This window comes from Molossus molossus, unplaced genomic scaffold (genome assembly GCF_014108415.1).
Source record: "Molossus molossus isolate mMolMol1 unplaced genomic scaffold, mMolMol1.p scaffold_m16_p_13, whole genome shotgun sequence".
Lineage (NCBI taxonomy): Eukaryota > Metazoa > Chordata > Mammalia > Chiroptera > Molossidae > Molossus > Molossus molossus.
Window position 1 is genome coordinate 71399720 of NW_023425348.1, and position 18527 is coordinate 71418246.

The following is an 18527-nucleotide window of genomic DNA, read 5'->3' on the forward strand; positions in this document are numbered from 1 at the left end:
AAAATGCTAATAATCCGAGAGACTATGTGTGGGGAGGCGGGGGGTGGGGGGGGTGCAGGGAGAGAAAAGATATGCAACTCTGTACTTTCTGTACAATTTTTCCTTGAACCAAACACTGCTGTAAAAAAATTAAGTCTAGCCCGGCCGATGTGGCTAAGTGGTTGAGCATCCACCCATGCACCAAGAGGTTGCCAGTTCAATTCCCAGTCAGGGCACATGCCCAGTTTGTGGGCCCAATCCCCAGTGGGGGACATGTGGGAGGCGGCCAATTGATGTTCTCTCTCATTGATGTTTTTCTCTCTCTCTCCCTCTAAAATCAATAAAGGGGGAAAAATTAAGTCTATTTTTTTTAAGTCCATGTATAAAACTTAGCACAATGCCCGGCGTATAGAAAGTGTGGTGATGCTATTATTAATGTTATTATTGTTATTATCAACACTTGGCAAGATAGAGTCTATCTTTGGGCATTTTACAATGCAGACCAAGCCTTCTTAGAAATCACAGGCAGGGCATTAATTCAAGCCCATTTAGCCCCACATATAAGAGTTTCGAAGCTCACCGCAGAGAAGAATTAAACCGTGGGAAAGGAAAGGATGGGATTCTGCAGGAAGCATCGTGGCCTGAGCCAGGGAGGCAGCCCTCTCCACAGTGGCCTCTGGAGAGGAGGAGGCTGCCCTCTGTGCCCCCGTGGAAGAGGAGGGGTCCCTGCTGTCACAGGAACATACAGTCGGGAACAGGCTTGCTAGGGTCAAATGGCCATCCGCAAGGAAGTGAGAGGGTGTTGCGAAGGGAAAGAGGCTATGAAGTCCACTTCCAGCCGGCCCCGCGCACTCACCTGAATGCCCCTGAATACGCCGTGGGTGTGTATTCTGTACTGGGCGCCACAGAGGATGGGCGTGGTGTGGTTCTCGCTCTCGTAGCCCGTGCCGTGGCTGCAAACACAGAGGACAGAGTAAGGCTCAGGCTGGTCCACAGGCGCCGTGGAAATGTGCAGCAGAGGAGTTTTCAAAGCTCAGAAGGCAGTAGTTGGTTTGTGCCTCCCTCCACCGGGCTACTTGGGAAGCAGGGTTTTGTGAAGGGCGGGGCTGCTGGATCCTGGTGTGGCCACCACGCGGCCCTCCCTCACGCTCAGGTTCCCGCGGACGCTCCGCACGGTGCGGGTCTCCGCCTCTCCCAGACAGGCCAGGAAGGGCCCCAGGGGCAGGGGTTCATCCCCAGCAAGTTGTTTACCCTCTGGATGGCAGGGCTGACAAACAGCTACAAGTATCTCAGGAATGAGCAGATGCCTCAAGTTCACAGCGAGTGCAATGGGTGTTTGTCGGCACCTCGTGACTCAGTTTTTAGCCGATAGCACCAAGAAGGTGATGACACAAGAAGGGATGTCACATCCTCAGAAGTGGGGTTACACATCTGTGGCCCCGCTCCACTTAATCTACAGATCAGTTCTCCAGATCAACTTAATTCTTTACAGCCAACCTGTGCGGAAGGTGAACACCGGCTAATCTTCCACCAGCATTAGATTGACTGGGTCCCTAGACGCTCAGGTTAACCTTGGACTACTGCTGAGAGCTGAGGGACGTGGAATGTTGAAAAGAACCACTTGGAAGGGGTGGGTGTTCTGATCGAAAAGTACTGTCTCCTTCGGGGGAAAGCTGATATATGTTCCGCAGTTATTTTACTTCCAAATGAGACAGAGTAAGGGTTCTTATCCACATGGGCGGCACATTGTAATCACATTTAGAATCATCATGGAGAGATTTTATGAAATACCTCTGTGAAATGGTGCAGCTGCTTTGGAAAGAAGTCTGGCAGTTCCTCAAAAGGTTAGACATAAGCCCCAGTAATTCCACATCTAGGTATATTCCCAGGATAAATGAATCATATGTTTACACAAAAACCTGAGCAACGTTTAATCATCCTGGCCAAACAGTGGAATCAACCCAAATGTCCATCAGCTGATGAGTTAGCAAAATAAACAAAATGGCGTACATTCATAAAATGGAATATTATTTGGCCATAAAAAGGAATGCAATACTGACACATGATAATGGGGACAAACCTTGAAAACGTTATACCAAGTGAAAGAGGTCAGTCACAAAGGACCACCTATTGTGAGATTCCATTTACGTGAGATGTCCAGAACAGGCAAGATTATGGAGACAGATGGAGATGTTTGGTTGGTTGTCTAGGGCTGGGGAAGCTGAAGAGAAATGGAAAGTGACTGCTGAGAATGTCTTGAAACTATGGTAATAGTCATACAAGACTAAATATACTAAAACTATTGAACTGTATACTCCAAGGGAGTGAACTGTATGGCGTATGAACTTGTAAAGCTGCTTTAAAAAAATTATTTCTGGGGAATGGGGTCCCTGCACCAGCATTTTTTTAAAGCCTCCAGGTGCAATTAACTGGCTGTCGGCGGGCTGCGAACCTCCATCCTCTGGCTGTTACTCTAGAGACTCCAGGGGTCCCGATGCAGGAAGCAGGTAGCTTGGCTGATGAGCCCACTCCATCTGAAGGTGTGGGGAAAGCCTGGGGCTGGCTCAGCTCTCACTCACCCAGGGGAGAGAATCCCTGGAACGGAAGAGTGTCTGCCAGGACGCCTGACATATCCACACACCCTGCGGCCACGGCAGCTGTGGGGTTTCACATTTAATTCTGGCTCCAAGCTCTTTAGAAAGGACCGCCTGTCTCCTTTGCACAGAGCCACGATAGCGGTCTGCGGAGGTGGATGGCGGTTTGCGCCCCCTAACCTACTACCTACACCTTGTTTCCACATCTTCCAGGTAATTTTTAACGTATCTGGAAGGAAATGTCCCAAAGAGCTAAACGAGGGTCAAACACACAAAAATTGTAAAGACATGCCAAATCCAGATAGTATCTGCCTTTCTGAACCTTCGATGTGCCTGCCAAGAAAAAGAGGCCATGTCTGCGTTCCTTACAATTATATAGACAGTTGAGAAGTGCGAGTTGATGATGATGGTGATGGGGTAGCAGAGAGAGGACAGGACGAGAATCCTGCTGCCAGAACATTTTGCCTCAAAGGCTGTGAAGAGATGCTGTCTTTGCTTGGTTTAGCCTTCTGCCTGCAGCCAAAATGTGACTTACGCATTTTCTAGGGCTGAGGAATCTCTAGGGACACAGCAATAGAAATATGAATTATTTTAAAGTTCTGCCATCAAAGGGGAAGGATTAGGAGTCTCCTGTCTTGGCAGTTGGTCTCTGGATGTTTCTGGAGAGTGGAGGACACGGGAAATAGACGTTCTTCAGGATACTTGTCCCTGGAAATGGAGTGTTGTGCCACTCCAAGGGGATGACGTGATGCTCACAGCTAGACACACGCCAACAAACAATAAGAAGCAACCAGCAACAAGACTGCTTCTGCCAAATATGCTACTAGATTTTTCTACCAGGTTCATGAATTAGAGAGACAGCTGGACCCTGCCTATTGGCGCGTGTCTACAGAAGACTTGCGTGCAGTGCAACTCCACACTGTGGAAACCCTGCAACCCCACACTCTTCCCAGTGTGCCCTGCCCGGGACAGCGAATACAACCCGTGGGCTCAGTGACGACTCTCTAGAGAGGTAAAGGAAAGCAAGTCGATGGTCTTGGAACCATACTCTAATAGAGGAAGAAAAGTCATCTACCCCAACCCCCATTCAAAGTTCCTCTAGCTCATCCTCAACAGTTGAACAGTATGACTGGTGACAAGTTTTCATGACAGCCCATTCTACTCGGGGAAAGTTTTTATCGTTAGGAAAAGCATTTCTAAACCAAGCTGAAATCGGCCTCCATGTTTCTGTTTTTTGAAGAACTACAGCGTGAGTATTACTATTTTACAGCCATCTCTGCTTTGTGGTAAACTTGACCTTGAGGACAGAGACCATCTTGTTCCTCTCTGTATCCTCTCAACTTAGTGACTGAAGTAAGGCACATGGTCCATTCATGTTCCTCGAGATGGACTGAACCTAACTCCTCTTCCTCATGCCAATCCTTCAGGTATTTGAAGACAGCTCTCCAGGCTATAGATTTGCGGTCCTCTCAACTACTGCAACATGAACTGGTATCTAATTCCTTTCCTATCTGGATCCTCCTCTTCTTCATCCCCTTTAGTTAAGTGCCTCTCAAAGTATGGGCTTAGGATAGATCCCTGTGCCCCCAAAAAGTATTTCTACAAAGGAGTAGGGAGAGAGACCATCTACAAATGCAAAAGCCTTTAGAATTAGGGAAGTAACATCAGTGCCTACGACTGGAGAGTACATTCCTCACTCAAAGGGGTTCCATTTCAAAATTTTCAGAATCGATATGCTAGTCAAACACAATATAATGAACAATACTCTACCAGGGCCCAATCTGGACGGAGTAGTGCTATTTATACACCCGAGAGCACATCGCTTCTTCGCACTCAGGTCACAGTGGTCTTCTTCACACAAAATCTCCAACCACAACCCCCACCCTAGTATGAACTGCAATTAAGGCAGGTATCTCCAACCTTGAGCCCGAAGACATGACTTTTCTAAGCCGCACTTCAGGACTACACACATATCCTTCCAATTCCATTCTATTTCTTTTAGCAAGTCGTTCCCAACTGTTGAAATCTTTCTGACTCTTGATTTGGCTTCCAAACATTCGCTTTCATTCCCGTTTCATGTTATCTCTGCATCTGAAAAGCAGTGGCTCTGTGTTTTCATAAGAGGAAAGGATCTTCCTTGCTGGTCTTGGGAACTATTGCATATACAGTAGGTATACCTGTTCTCTGGCAATCAGGAAGTGATAGGATTCTAGAAGGTTTCTCCGGGGGCAACTGGAGGGAAGACATCATAGAGAACCTAGTCATTTGAATGGGGTCCACTTCACACAGCATGAGTCATCAGCAGGAGTTAACCTGAGACAGAGGCTCGGCAAGGTGGTGGCTGCCATTGGAACAGAGCCACCGTTAAGACCCAGCTGCTAGCTTAAATGGTCAAGTGAAGCCAAGCTCTACCCCAAAAGTGAGGGTAGGAGCCATAGGCCTTCCAAAAAGGGCAATGAAGAGAGTTCTAGAGCCAAACATGCACCTTCCAAGTAAGTGAATCATAGGGCCCTGGACAGCTGTGGGCTAAACATTCATCTTGACGCAGAGATGAGGGAGTTATCATTCACGGAGCTGATAACAGAAAGAAGGTTCCAAAGCAGAGTGTGGCCCTGGCCGGTTTGGCTCAGCGGTTAGAGCGTTGGCCTGCGGTCTGGAGAGATCCGGGTTCGGTTCCCGCTAAGGGCATGTACCTCAGTTGCAGTTTGTCCCCGGCCCTGATTGGGTTGTGTGGGTGGCAGCCACTCGATGTGTCCCTTTCACGTCGATGTTTCTCTCTCTCTCTCTCCCTCCCACTCTATCTGAACAAAATATCAAAAAATATCCTCAGGTGAGGATAAAATAAATAAATAAATAAAAAATAAAGCAGAGTGTGAATCCCACTGACCAAGCAACTGAGAAACCCAAATCTCCCTTAGCGTAAAATGTAAGTAGTGGCTTGATCCACCTTTACATCCAGATAACAAGAAGCAAAGTTAAGGAACCCCAGCACTAGCCCAACAAGGCACATGACTTCCTTAGGATAAGAAATCGGTGTTTTATAAAATGTTTTTGTGGTTTTCTGTTTTGTTGCCTAGTAAATGTCTCTTTGACAGATAAGATACTTGACCAGCTGAATGGGAGGGAAAAGAGATTTGATGGCTCCTCGGCCAAGATCATCAGGGAGAGCAGGGATTTACAGTGAGGCGGAGTGAGGGCAGCTGGGTTCAGAGAAGAGCCAGTGGGCCTGGCGGGGTCTGGTGCTGGAGGGTGAAGGATATGGGGAAGGCAGCTCAGAGTAATGGGACTGCTCCTCCCTCCCTGCCACAGAGCACTGCACTAGACATCACCTGCCAGCCTGAGAAACATGCTCCGACAGCCCCTTTGGTTTTGTTGTTCAACTAGGCACAGATCATTCATCCCAGTATTTAGCCCTTAATTCCCTTTATTGCCCACAAGGACATCAAAAGTAACTATCAAATGTCTTTTTGCAATAAAGACCCATTATACTAGTGGCCTTCCACTATGAGACGAGCAATTCAACCACAAATAATAATAATAATAATAATAATAATAATAATAATAGACCTGGGCATCGCCTTGTATGTTGTTAACATACTTCAATCCCTAACGACTGTTCTCTTTCCTACATGCTCCCAAAGATCTGGCTTAATAACTTTCCCAAGGATTCAAGCTAATCTCACTGCTCTTTGGTTTCCAGAATTCACTGTTGTTTTTTTTCTACTTGAAAACTAAGACATTTACCTGTCTTAACTCTGTCACCTATTTTATTAATAACTCCATGAATTTCCAGATTATTAGCGAAGGGGCAAAATTATGTGTTTCTTAAACTATCGGAATATGAATTTTTTTTTTTCTTTAAAGCAGAGCCACAAATTCAATAAGCCTACAGGGGCCAAGTAAGTGAGGAAAATAAATGAAGGCCCTGGAGGGCAAGATGGCCCTGAACTGACAGGGACAGCCACCGTGGCCACCCCACTTCCTATCCAAAGGAGGCAGCCAGGACTCCACTCTGCCAGCTAAGTACTGTCAATAATGATGAGCACAGCATTTTCAGATCTTTCCATTCTCCAAGAAAAGTGGGAAATCTGGATTTTTAAATGAGATCACCTGAGTTTTAAATTCTGGCAAATAATCGAAAATTTATAGAATCATTGTCAGGTCATACAAAACATCCTCTCGCCTAAGGACCACCAGTTTGCAACCTCTGCTCTAGAGGAGGAGAGAGAAGTGTAAGCTGCAAACTAGAAAATCCCATCTTGATTCTGTTGTCTCCTCCACGTGGCAAGAAAGGAGAGATGGCGATGTGTCTCATTCTTTGGAAACTGACTATTCGAGCCTTCCAGACCCTAGAAAACTTGAAGGGATGCTATACTCGTGCAGCAGGAATGGCCAGTGTTGTTACAGCAAAACCCAGGAGTTATCATCTGTAAGTGTCAGTGGTTTACCTCTAAATTCCACTGGCCCACCTGAAAGTAGGTAAAAGCATTGAAGTTACAGACAGAAAACCATATTCACTACGCAGCTAATTCAAATTAACGCAAATGTGGTAGCTGAAAACAACACAAATTTATTCTTTTACAATTCTGGAGATGAGAAGTCTAAAATCAGCCTCTCCATGCTAAAGGCAAGGCGTTGGCAGGCCTATATTCTTCTGCAGTCTGAGGAGAGAATCTCTCTGCTTTCTTCAGCTTCTAGAACTCCCCTGCATTCCTTGGTCCCTTCTCTGCATCATCGTGACCTCTGGCTTCCTTCATCACATGTCCTGCTACTCTTCTGAGACCATAGTCCCCCTGCCTTCCTCTGATAAAGACACATTACATTTCGGGCCTACGAAGATAGTCCAGGATCATTTCCCCATCTCAAGATCCTTCACTTAATCACACGTGCCAAGTATCTTTTGCCGCCTAAGGCAAGATTCACAGATTCCGGGGATTAGGCCCTAGATGTCTTTGGGGGTCATTATTCAGCCCACCATACTAAGGGAACCTGGTTTATTCTTACAGACACATTTGAAAGAACTAATGTAATCTGGATCCTTTCTCCACAGACTAATCAGAAAGACTAGTCCACAAGAACATGGGTTCCTCGCCAGAACGCCGGAGTTCCAGGCTCACTTCTATCATTGATTTGCTCTGTGGTCAAGGGTGAACCATCTATACCTCCGATCATCTATAAAATGGGGTGAGTAAAGCACGATGCTTGGTAAGTGGCACAGCCTCAGTGAACTTGAAGCATCGCTTACTGGTATTCTCCCCCATTTTACAACGAGGACAACTGAGGTTTAAGGAGAGACCTGAGTTCTTTGCCCAAAGTCATACAGATGGCAAGTGGCAGAGATGGGGTCTAAGTGCAGGTTAACTCAGCTCTTCTTCCTTCAAAACTAGGGGGGCAGCCCTGGCCAGTGTGGCTCAGCGGTTAGAGCGTCGGCCTGCGGTTTGGAGAGACCCGGGTTCGGTTCCCGCTAAGGGCACGTACCTCGGTTGCAGTTTGTCCCCGGCCCTGGTTTGTCGTGCGGGTGGCAACCACTTGATGTGTCCCTTCACGTCGATGTTTCTCTCTCTCTCTCCCTTCCTCTCTCTCCCTCCTACTCTATCTGTACAAAAAATGGAAAAATATCCTCGGGTGAGGATTAAAAAAAAAAAAAAAAAAACTAGGGGGGCAATGATGGTGATGTAACCCTTTCTGGGTTCACGTCTATCATCATGATATTTGAATGATTCCCGGCTCTTTTCCCCAGGGGTGTGAGTAAAATTCAGCCTGGTGATATTTTTTTAAATGTAGTGAAAGTGGAATAGAGTGGGAGCAATGAGGAGGGGCAAGTTCAAAATAGTCACTCTTCAGTACACTTTATCTTCTGTTCTGAAGCGCAGTATTTATCTAGTATAAAGAAAGTGCAAGGCACACTGGTGGAGATGGTCTGCTTACGTGTGCTAGAGCAGCCAAAACTGAGCACGGCCCTGGCTGGGTAGCTCAGCTGGTTAGAATGCCGTCCCGATACGCCAAGGTTGTAAGTTCAACCCCCAGTCAGGGCACACACAAGAAGCAACTAATGAATGCATAAATAAGTGGAACAACAAATCCATGTTTCTCTCTCTCTCTCTCTCTCTCTCAGCATTACATAAATCAATTAATTAAAATTTTTTAATTGAGCACAATTTTTTTTTTTTAAATCTTTTTTTTTTTTTTTTTTTTATCCTCACCCGAGGACATTTTTCCATTTTTTATTCAGGTATAGTGGGAGGGAGAGAGAGGAAGAGAGAGAGAAACATCGACGTGAAGGGACACATCGAGTGGCTGCCACCCGCATGACCCAACCAGGGCCAGGGACAAACTGCAACCAAAGTACATGCCCTTAGCGGGAACTGAACCCGGGTCTCTCTAGACCGCAGGCCGATGCTCTAACCACTCAGCCAAACCGGCCAGGGCAAGCACAATTTTTATTAAAAAAAAAAAATCTTTCCACCTAACTGGGAAAATAAACTAGGCAGAAGCATACTCTTTTTGACTCCATTTCTGGGAGTGGGTGTGGACTGTACATTTTCCTAAACAGCTTTAAAATGTATAAAAATGTATCCTGAGAGAATGGGCTTTTCCTAGACAGCTTTAAAATACATAATCATTTGTCCTTAGAAAGTCTGCAAAAAGAGAAAAATGTTCCTCATATAACACAAATTATGAGCCTTCTTCATGCTAAAAACTTGTACATTGAGGTTTGGCCCAGAAAAAACTTAACATTTGAAGAGTAGCTTCTTTAGAAATGATTAATTTTGATATTCCACAGGCACAAGAAGATTAATAAAAAGGAATTGAGGTTTTACAGATGAGGAAAACCAGAGCTGCCCTGAAATCCCTTATCAACAGAAGGGGGGGAGGGAAAAAGAGCATTTTGAAGAAAATTAGCATTTGATATGAATATTCAAAAAGGGGAGGCCTTGGCCTGTGATTTCTCTCTTCACCCCTTGTCACCGGCCAGGTGGGCACCCCTCCCCCATCTTCACCTCTGTCTTCTCACCTCTGAAAAGTTTATCAGACTGAAGGAAAGCACCTGGGAAAATTTCAAACTCTTGTGTCTCAAAAAAAAAAAAAAAATTGGAATTTACCCATCAACCCCTTTTCTCTCTATTCTTGATACTGAGGCTTTTACATGAGATGTTTAAGTGCCTGATTCCTTTTGGTGTTGAAAATACACTTTGCTGCAAGCAAGCCTGGAGAACTATCACACCTGCCTAAGGCGCTGCTTTTGAAGGACGTGATTCGGGATGAGGCCGAACATACCACCTCTCCTCAGTTATTCTTGCCAAAAACAAAGGAACCCAAATCTAATCAAGCCTCTAGATTTAACTACCTGCACATAGGAAACACAAGAGAGAGGTGGAGGCCCAAAGTTAAAAACACTGTAATAGGAAGCAATTTGCCAAATCCAGAATCTGGGATGTTCTACTGGCCAACTGACCTGCTGCCTCCAACAAATCAAGAGATGAGAACACCAGAGGGTAGAGGCTTGGGAAGGACAGTTACAATAAAAGAGACTTCAGAGAGGACAACCAACAAAATGAAACAAAACAATAAGCCTCTGCACAAATGCTCACCATACACAAGGATGAGCCAGAGACTACTGGACTTGAACTAATCAGTCCTAGAGGACTTAGGGCCCAAAGGACCAGGAACTTCTCAGAAGCCTCAGTGGTCACACTGGAATGCTTAATTTTAAGGCTTTAGTGAATATAATTTCCCTGTTGCCAGAGTAATTCCAAAACTCACTTTCATATCCATTTAAAAGATCCAACTTGGAGAAATAAATAGGTAATGGATTATCTTTTTGCACATATTCAGAGCTGGTGGCAACCTAGCATGGCTACCCATAGTTCAACTTGAATGTTATTTTATTCTTTGCCTGAGTGTGCCAAGCTAAGAGCAATATTCAAATAAAAGTCACAATTCTGCACAAATATTGTCAGCAATGCCATCTAGTCATTCTCTTTTCTTTGTGTAATTTAATCTGTTCCAGTGGGAAAATAAAGCAATGATATATTAAAAACCAAAAGAGGATTCTGTTCCTAAGACTATAAAAAGAAAGAGCAAAAGATGAAGTTTCTTTCCCTAATCCAGCACAGAAAGTAGAACCTAAAAATAAAACAACCAAGTTAAATTTGACTGAGTTGAAAGAAACACATAAGTAATGCCAATAATCTGACAATTCTTAGAGATAAAAATTCCCCAGAAGTGCCGTCTACAGAAAAAAATCTATTTTTTTACTTAAAGAGTTTACCTTTCTCTTGACCTCAGATGTTTCATTTCAGTTCAAACCTCAAGAAAACTATGCAACAATATTTTTTGCGTCAATTTTAATTTAAAATTGCACAATGGTTAGTCTAACTATTGCACTTTTTTTTTCTTTATTGATTTTAGAGAGAGAGAGAGAAACATCGATGAGAGGGAACATCGACTGGCTGCCTCCTGCATGCTCCCCCCACCCCCCACTGGGGATCAGGCCCACAACTCCGGCATATGCCCTGACCAGGAATTGAACCGGCGACCTCTTGGTGCATGGGTCAACGCTCAACCACTGAGCCACACCGGCTGGGCACTACTGCACCTTTTAATGAACACTTTTGCCATGGGTATTAGAAAGAAGGCTTTCCCCCCAGTCCATCTTTTCATTTATTTTCTGTCCTGTTCTCATACATCTCTATGGCATCCACCTGCACATCACATCTGGAGAAAAGAGGACTCACCCTACTTTCGCAACTCTGACTTTTTAAAATTGTCTCTTGCTTGGACCACTCCACATCCATCTCACCTTCCTCTGATAACACAACCCTCTTTTCCTTTCAGGGAACCACCCCTCTTTAATTCCGCTCTCAGGCTTCAGGGATGAGGCCATGCCTAGGGCCTGGCCAATCAGATCACTGCATTCTCTAGCCACATGACCTAATCCAGCCAACCAGAGCCTTCCTCGGGTCTTTTGCTGGCGAATAACCCCAGAAAGGCCGCCTTCTTATACTATTTTTGCCTCAATAGGGACAGCCTGCCTGAGAAGGCAACCAGCACAGAGAAGAGCAGAGACAAGAGATAATGAAAGTGTTCTAATGACACTGCCTGAACCCCTGAATTCAGAGGTGGAGTTTTTAAATACAATACACTAAGATGCTAAATTCCTCCTTTGACTTATGCCAGTTATAACTGGCATTCTGCCACCTTCTATAGAAAATGCCCTGATTAATATGTAATCTAACAGTTATCTACAGGTAACTGGATTTGTTTTTTAGCAAATATATCAAAACATGATCCCTGTAAATGAGTACTGGCCCTTCAAAGTATTGGCTTTTGGAAGATGCCCACTTGTCCCAACCATGCTATTATTACTAAAACCTTGTTTGCATCCCTCTTCCGAAAGTTTCCTTATAGTCACAGCTCATGTGTCTCCACTTCTGGCCACTGTTAAATAGGGGACACCGGCTGAATGGTTAATGGCCTGACAAAAATGCTCATATAAATCAGCCCTTATGAACCATCAAGATTTCCTCACCATTGAAATGGTACATAAACCTCCTCAACTGACGTATTTCCTCTTATTTCACACTCAGAGCATAGCTAAAATATATTTTAAATCCGGTTTCTCACAACAGTTTGGGGAGCACACAATCCAAAAAAAATCCACAATGTTTATTGGCCTTTACTATTCAGAAGAATATTTTTAGGCATGACTTCCCTTCTACTTCAACACATACACACACAGGAATTCATGTTCTCACAGACCACCTCAGCAGACCATATAAGAATTACCTGGCCCTGGCTGGTTTGGCTCAGTGGTTGGAGCGTGGGCAGGTGGACCAATGAGTGGCCTGATGATTCTGGACAAGGACAGGTGCCTCCCTTGTGGTTCAGCCTGGCCTTTGTCAGGCCGAGCGGGAGGTAACCAGTCAATGTGTTCCTCTCACGTCGATGTTTCTCTCTCTCTCCCTCTTCCTTCTCTCTCCCTCCCTCCCACTCTATGTGAAGGTGAATGGAAGAATATCCTCGGGTGAGGATTAAAAAAAAAAAAGAACTATCTGGATCTTCCCTTACACATGGTCTGACAATGGGGTGCTAGTTCATCACAATCCCAATTTATCTAACTCACTGGATTCTATATCCTCAACGTTTTGCTCTATGGCCAGAGACAGCTGCTAGCTCCACCCTAAGAATGGGTGTCCCAAGTCCACATGATAGATGACCCTGCATTTCCCACAGGAAAGATGGGACAGGATCTTTTCATCCTGGGCTCCCAAAGGCTCCCACCCAGCCTGCTCACACATTCTCAAATCCAAAAAATTTTCTTGACCATGCACAGTTACATTAAAAAATGTTTTCCCGGCCCTGGCCACTGTGGCTCAGTGGTTAGAGCACCAACCAGCAGACCCAGGAGTGCGGGTTGGATTCCAGTCAAGGGCACGTGCCTCCCTTGAGGATCATTCCCGGACCTGGTCGGGGTCATGCAGGAGGCACCCAGTTGATGTGTCCCTCTTGTGTCCATGTTTCTCTTTCTCTCCCTGCCTCCTACTCTATCGGAAGATAAATGGAAACATATCCTCCGGTGAGAATTTAAAAAAAAAAATTGTTTGGAGATACTTGTTAGTGATCTAGACACAAATCAAGGTGAAATACAACTGTCAAATAAATACAGGATGAATTAAATATTTAAATGTAAAAAGCAAATTTAAAATATACCAATAAGCCCTGGCCGGTTTGGCTCAGCGGTTGGAGCATTGGCCTGGGGTCCAGAGAGACCCAGGTTCGGTTCCCGCTAAGGACATGTACCTCAGTTGCAGTTTGTCCCCGGCCCTGGTTGGGTCGTGTGGGTGGCAACCACTCCATGTGCCCCTTTCACGTTGATGTTTCTCTCTATCTCCCTCCCTCCCTCTATCTGAACAAAATATCGAAAAATGTCCTCAGGTGAGGATAAAAAAAATAATAAAAAATAAAGTAAAATAAAATATACCAATAAGCAAATTTTTAAAAAAATCTTTCTAGGCATGATATAAAAGCCCAAAATTTGAAACTATAAAACATAAACTCTACTCAGCCATTATTGCTCAAAAGCAGCCACAGAAAATACATAATGCAATTACCTTTTTCTTTTTTTTTTTGGTGTGGTGAGATCATTTAAGATTTATTCTCTTAGCAACTTTCAGGTATATAATACAGTCCTGTTAACCACAGTCACCATTCTGTGCATTAGACAAAGTGACAGATATTAACTAACCACTACTATGGCAATCATTTTGCATACCACTACTGTAGTAATCATTTTGCAATCTATGCATGTTTCAAAAATAATCACACTACATCTTAAACTTATATAATGTTATATGACAACTGTATCTCAATAAAGGTGAAAATATATACCAAAAAAAAACCCCACACATGAACTGATAATATTTAATATATAAATAAAACTTTCTGACAGAAAAATAAAAAAAATTAACAGAGTCAAAGCACAAACCAGAGAAAAGATTTGCAGTAAATATGACAAAGGCTTGCTATCCTTTTAAACAAAGAACTCTTGTAAATCAATATTGTTACTAGATGAACTATCCCAGTTCCTAGCTAAATAGAAACCTGTACTTGCTCACAGAGCCTCACTCATTTCTATCAGGCTTTTTCTCTCTTATCTCTCTAGAGACAACTACAGTTAATAGATTGATACAAGTTTCCAAAATTTTTTCTCTGCAGATAAAAACATACTTCAATTTGTTTTAAAATATTATCTCTGGGTAGTGAGATATCAGATTCTTTTCTCCTTTATAATGTTTTGTTAATGTCTGAATTTTTAAAAAATAATAAGCCTGTGTTACTTTTATAATCAAAAGGAAAAGAAGTTATTTTTATTTTCAATAAAGTCACCCTCTTAGCCTTAAGAACACTACATCTGTGGCTTGCCTTTAAAATGAAGAGTTATAAATAAATAAAGCCAGAATAAATGAACTTATTTACTTTCAATAGGGAAGAAAATCTACTAAAATGTACAGTAGCCCTTATTTCAGATAAATATTTGTTTGGATGACTTTTTATAAGTGTAGCTTCTTTATCAATGTTTTTCTAGCTGGAAGGAATGGGCTTTTTTCTTGGGTAGATGACAGCAAGAAAGATGAATAGTGAGTAAAAGTCTCAGAAGGGACCAAGTTAGGATCACTGACATGAGAGGACCCCAAACTCCTTTAGTTCATGCAAGATATCCTCCACTCCTTTGTTATACCTCCTCCCCCTCCAACACACACCCGCACACCCCTTTATCAACAGACTGGAGTTCTCATGAACCCCACTGATCTCCCTGCACTGAGTTCACCATGCTCCTCATTTCCAGGTTGGCCCCTTCATCACCACCTTCCTTTCTATCTTTTCTGCTTAGCTCCTTTCTTCTGATCTGAACAAACCTGTCATTTTCGAATTATTTTACGAAAACAAATTTCTTGATTTAAAATAAAAGAGCTAGGAACATAATGTGGAGGCAGTAAGTCTATAAAGCCCCATATATTTTTTAAGTGAAGTATTTTTTTAAGAGGTTGACAATATTTTTGAAAAGTCAATGCTTTCATGAAGGTTGAAACGCAGAACGCTCCAGTGGCCCATAGATATGCATTTGCTGAATTACATCCAAGCTGAAGCCAATCATTTGTTATTAAAAAAAAAAAAAAAAAGACACAAAATGTATATGTGGGCACAGAAAAAGGTCTTAGAGCATATGCAACATAATAGCGATAGTAGTTTCACTGAGCTACCGGGGGGAGTGTTAACTTCTTCCCCTATACATTTATATTTTCTAACTGTTCTATAATTTATACATATTACATAATCAATTAAAAAATAAAAATTAAACACATCAATTGAATAGATGCCTAAGGAGAAAAGGGTGGGAAAGGTGAACACCTGGGGAAGGGAATGCTGCAGCAGGGAAAGTAAGAAGTGAAGGCAAAGAAGCAACTGAATTAGTCCACTGTGAGGGGAGCAGGGGCATGGGTCCAAATCAGAATCTCTGTCTCCATCCTGCAAGCCGAGAGCCCCATGCTCTGTTCTGTACTACGGCTAATAGACCCTGGCCAAGGCCAAAGCAAGGCAAAGAACTGCCTGCTTACGAGGCATCGATGTTATTTAAAAGAGAAGTGAACTTGTTTGCTGGGGGCAGAGGTGCGGGAATACACCCAAGAATGCTGACATCGTCCTGTGCACCCGAAGGTTGCCAGTTCAATTCCCAGTCAGGGCACATGCCCCGGGTTGCAGATCCCCAGTGGGGGGCGGGCAGGACGCATCAGCCATCCAATGTTGCTCTCTTCTCCCTTCCTCTCTCTCTAAAATCAATCAACTATTCTTTAAAAAAAAAAAAGAATGATGGTATTCACAGAGCTGCTTCTCTCCACCTTTGCTTTTGCATCTCAAGCTCCAGGAGTCACTTAAAAGCAGGCTATGTGATTTCAAGAAGTAAATCTCTTGGACGAGTACCTTATGTTCACGAGCTGGAGCGGGAAGGTGCCGGGCTGTGTATTGAAACTCCCAGCCAGAGAAGACAGCTATCTCTTTTGGCACCGGTTCTCTGGGATGAGACCATGTCTAGCGGGGATTTTCTCCAGATTCGACAGCCTTGGCCCTACCAAACCGCGCAGCTTTGTTTGCACCATACATCACTCATCACGAGTCTTTCGTTTTTCCTTTCAAGCATCCACAGGTCAAATACTGTGTGTTCCCAACAGTCTGTGAACTTCTTGGACCAACAAAGGGACATTCATTTTGTTCAGCACTCCTTTAACATTTCTATTGTGTTCGATTTCCCACTCCCCCTACCCACATCCCCAGAGAATAACTTCTTCCTTGTTTTAAAAACTTGGACCACAGTCAAGGTTGATGTGTTTCTACATTTTGCAGGATATTTTCTTCAGGAGAGACAAAACAGAGGCTAACAGAGTAGCCAAGGCTTGTGAGCAGCCTTAAAAAATCAGCAGCCATTACAAACACACAGCAAGTCTTTTTCAGGAAATAAAAAGCAGACAACACAAGGCACCATAAACACAATTATTCACAAAGGTGGACGGATGCTTAGAATCGGCAATTTTTTCTCTTAGTGACCCACTTTAAAAACCTAATTTCATTTGTTTGTGGGTGAGGTAAAGGGTCAGAGTTAAGAGAGTTGTTTCATAAAGTTATCTTCTCTTTGACTTAAAATTGAAATATAATATTCTCCCGTTTGAGGTCATAAAACTAATTCTGGTCCCAGTGGGCATGCAGAGATTAGAAAATGAGTCAAGGGAGAAGGAGACAAGAGTAAATCAGTGGCAAGAGTATCCTCCCCTCCCCATTATATCATGTTTGCATCTCATCTTCCCCATCCTTCCCCTCAAGTCCCCGCCCCGCCCATTAGAATATCACTGCTCCCTGACATCTAATGAAAGATGTCTCCGTGGACTTGTTAGGACATGAGGAAACAAGCCTATTCTTTTTTTTGTATAAAAGTAACATTTTCAAGGAAAGAAGACATGAACAAATATTTAGTGGAGGTTAGTCTGAAGTACATGATCTTTTAATAAAAAATTGATAATGCCTCATTTTTATGAGCAATAGGGGAATTATATCTTTCTTCTCCAAACCATGAGTCAAATCTCCAGTTTTCCTGTCATATATTTACCTTGTCACCATGGCTTTCCTTACCACTGATTTCAAATAGTGTCAAGACACTAGTTACAGATTAAAGCAAAAGACAGTTATTTCTCCTTGTTTTTCTTTATGAAATATCTTTTCTCTAATGTATTTTCCATAGTAACAGTGTTTTCATACCATGGCAAAAGAAAGTCAATTCGGTACCACAGAAAATAATGACACCTTCCCAGATTTTCCCTGGGGAAAAGCCAAACTGTCTACTGGAAAACAGATTCAGTTGAATCCAGCTCTCGGCTGTTCACAGGCCTGGAGGAAAGAGCTAAGGAACTGTTCTCCGAAAGAGCTCAAAGAGGGGCAGCCTGTGGGTCATGACACGTGTGGTTTCTGAAATCAATGTACACGTTTTTAACGATGATATGGAATCAAGTAGGAAATACCAGTATGCACAGCATGGAGTAAGGGCAAATATTGTTTTATGAAAATCTGTGTTGGGTAGGTGTGCGCACATGTGTGTCTTGGTATTTTCTACTGTGGTCACAATCTAAAAAGCTTAAGAAACTCTAATCTAGGGTCCAGAATCTGGAGTCAGACAGAAGTGGCTCTGCCACTGACCCCTCCGTGAGCTCGGTTAGGTGGCTTGATCTCTCCAGCCTCCTCATCTGAAAGATGGACCTGTAGGATTGTCGTGAAATCAAAAGAGGAAACATATGTAAAGCCGCTTACACAGGGCCCGGTAATGTTAACATCCATCCTTAGATCAATGTTCAGTCCACAGATGGAAGCGGACAGTGGCTGCCTTACACTGTGTTCCGAAAGGACAGAGCCAGCGTGAGAGAAGACACGGGTCAACTGCACACTGTTTCTGCTCTCCAAAGAGCTGCTCTTCCATAGGACTGTCTGCTGGGCCGTTTGAGCCTTCCGATACAGCTCTCTGAAGTTAGTATTCTAGAAATACATTTTTATTTCAGAAATCCTTCTTCAACACGTAAGCGCTAGACCAACAACGACAACAGCAAAAAACTCTTCTAATTTTTTCTTTTCTTAGGTGGAACTGAAAACAAAACAAATTATTCACACTTTGGGCTTCCTCCTTGCACTATCGCTTCTGACTCTGTAGTAGGTGACGAACAGCACACGTCTAAAGACCTTAAAATATATCAAAATTATCTCAACTATGGAAAGACTCAGATTCAAGCAGATTCCAAGATTCCTTATCCGTAAGTTTTGTAATTAAGCAAAAAAAAACAAACTTCGTACTCCGACATAAAGATATTTTAAAAAGTGTACTAAATACACTTCACAATCAAGTTCTTCCTGTTCTTA

At 43.3% G+C, this 18527-nt stretch overlaps 1 protein-coding gene across 3 annotated transcripts in view; it reads right to left on the reverse strand.

Annotated features, from left to right (window-relative positions):
• The window catches only part of WT1 (WT1 transcription factor), a 50427-nt gene that overhangs the window by 11163 nt on the left and 20737 nt on the right, over window positions 1–18527 (reverse strand). For all 3 annotated transcript variants that reach the window (XM_036259144.1, XM_036259143.1, XM_036259145.1), the window contains one exon: window positions 836–932. In XM_036259144.1, coding sequence (XP_036115037.1) covers window positions 836–932 — 97 coding nt within the window. The remainder of the gene's footprint in view (window positions 1–835; window positions 933–18527) is intronic.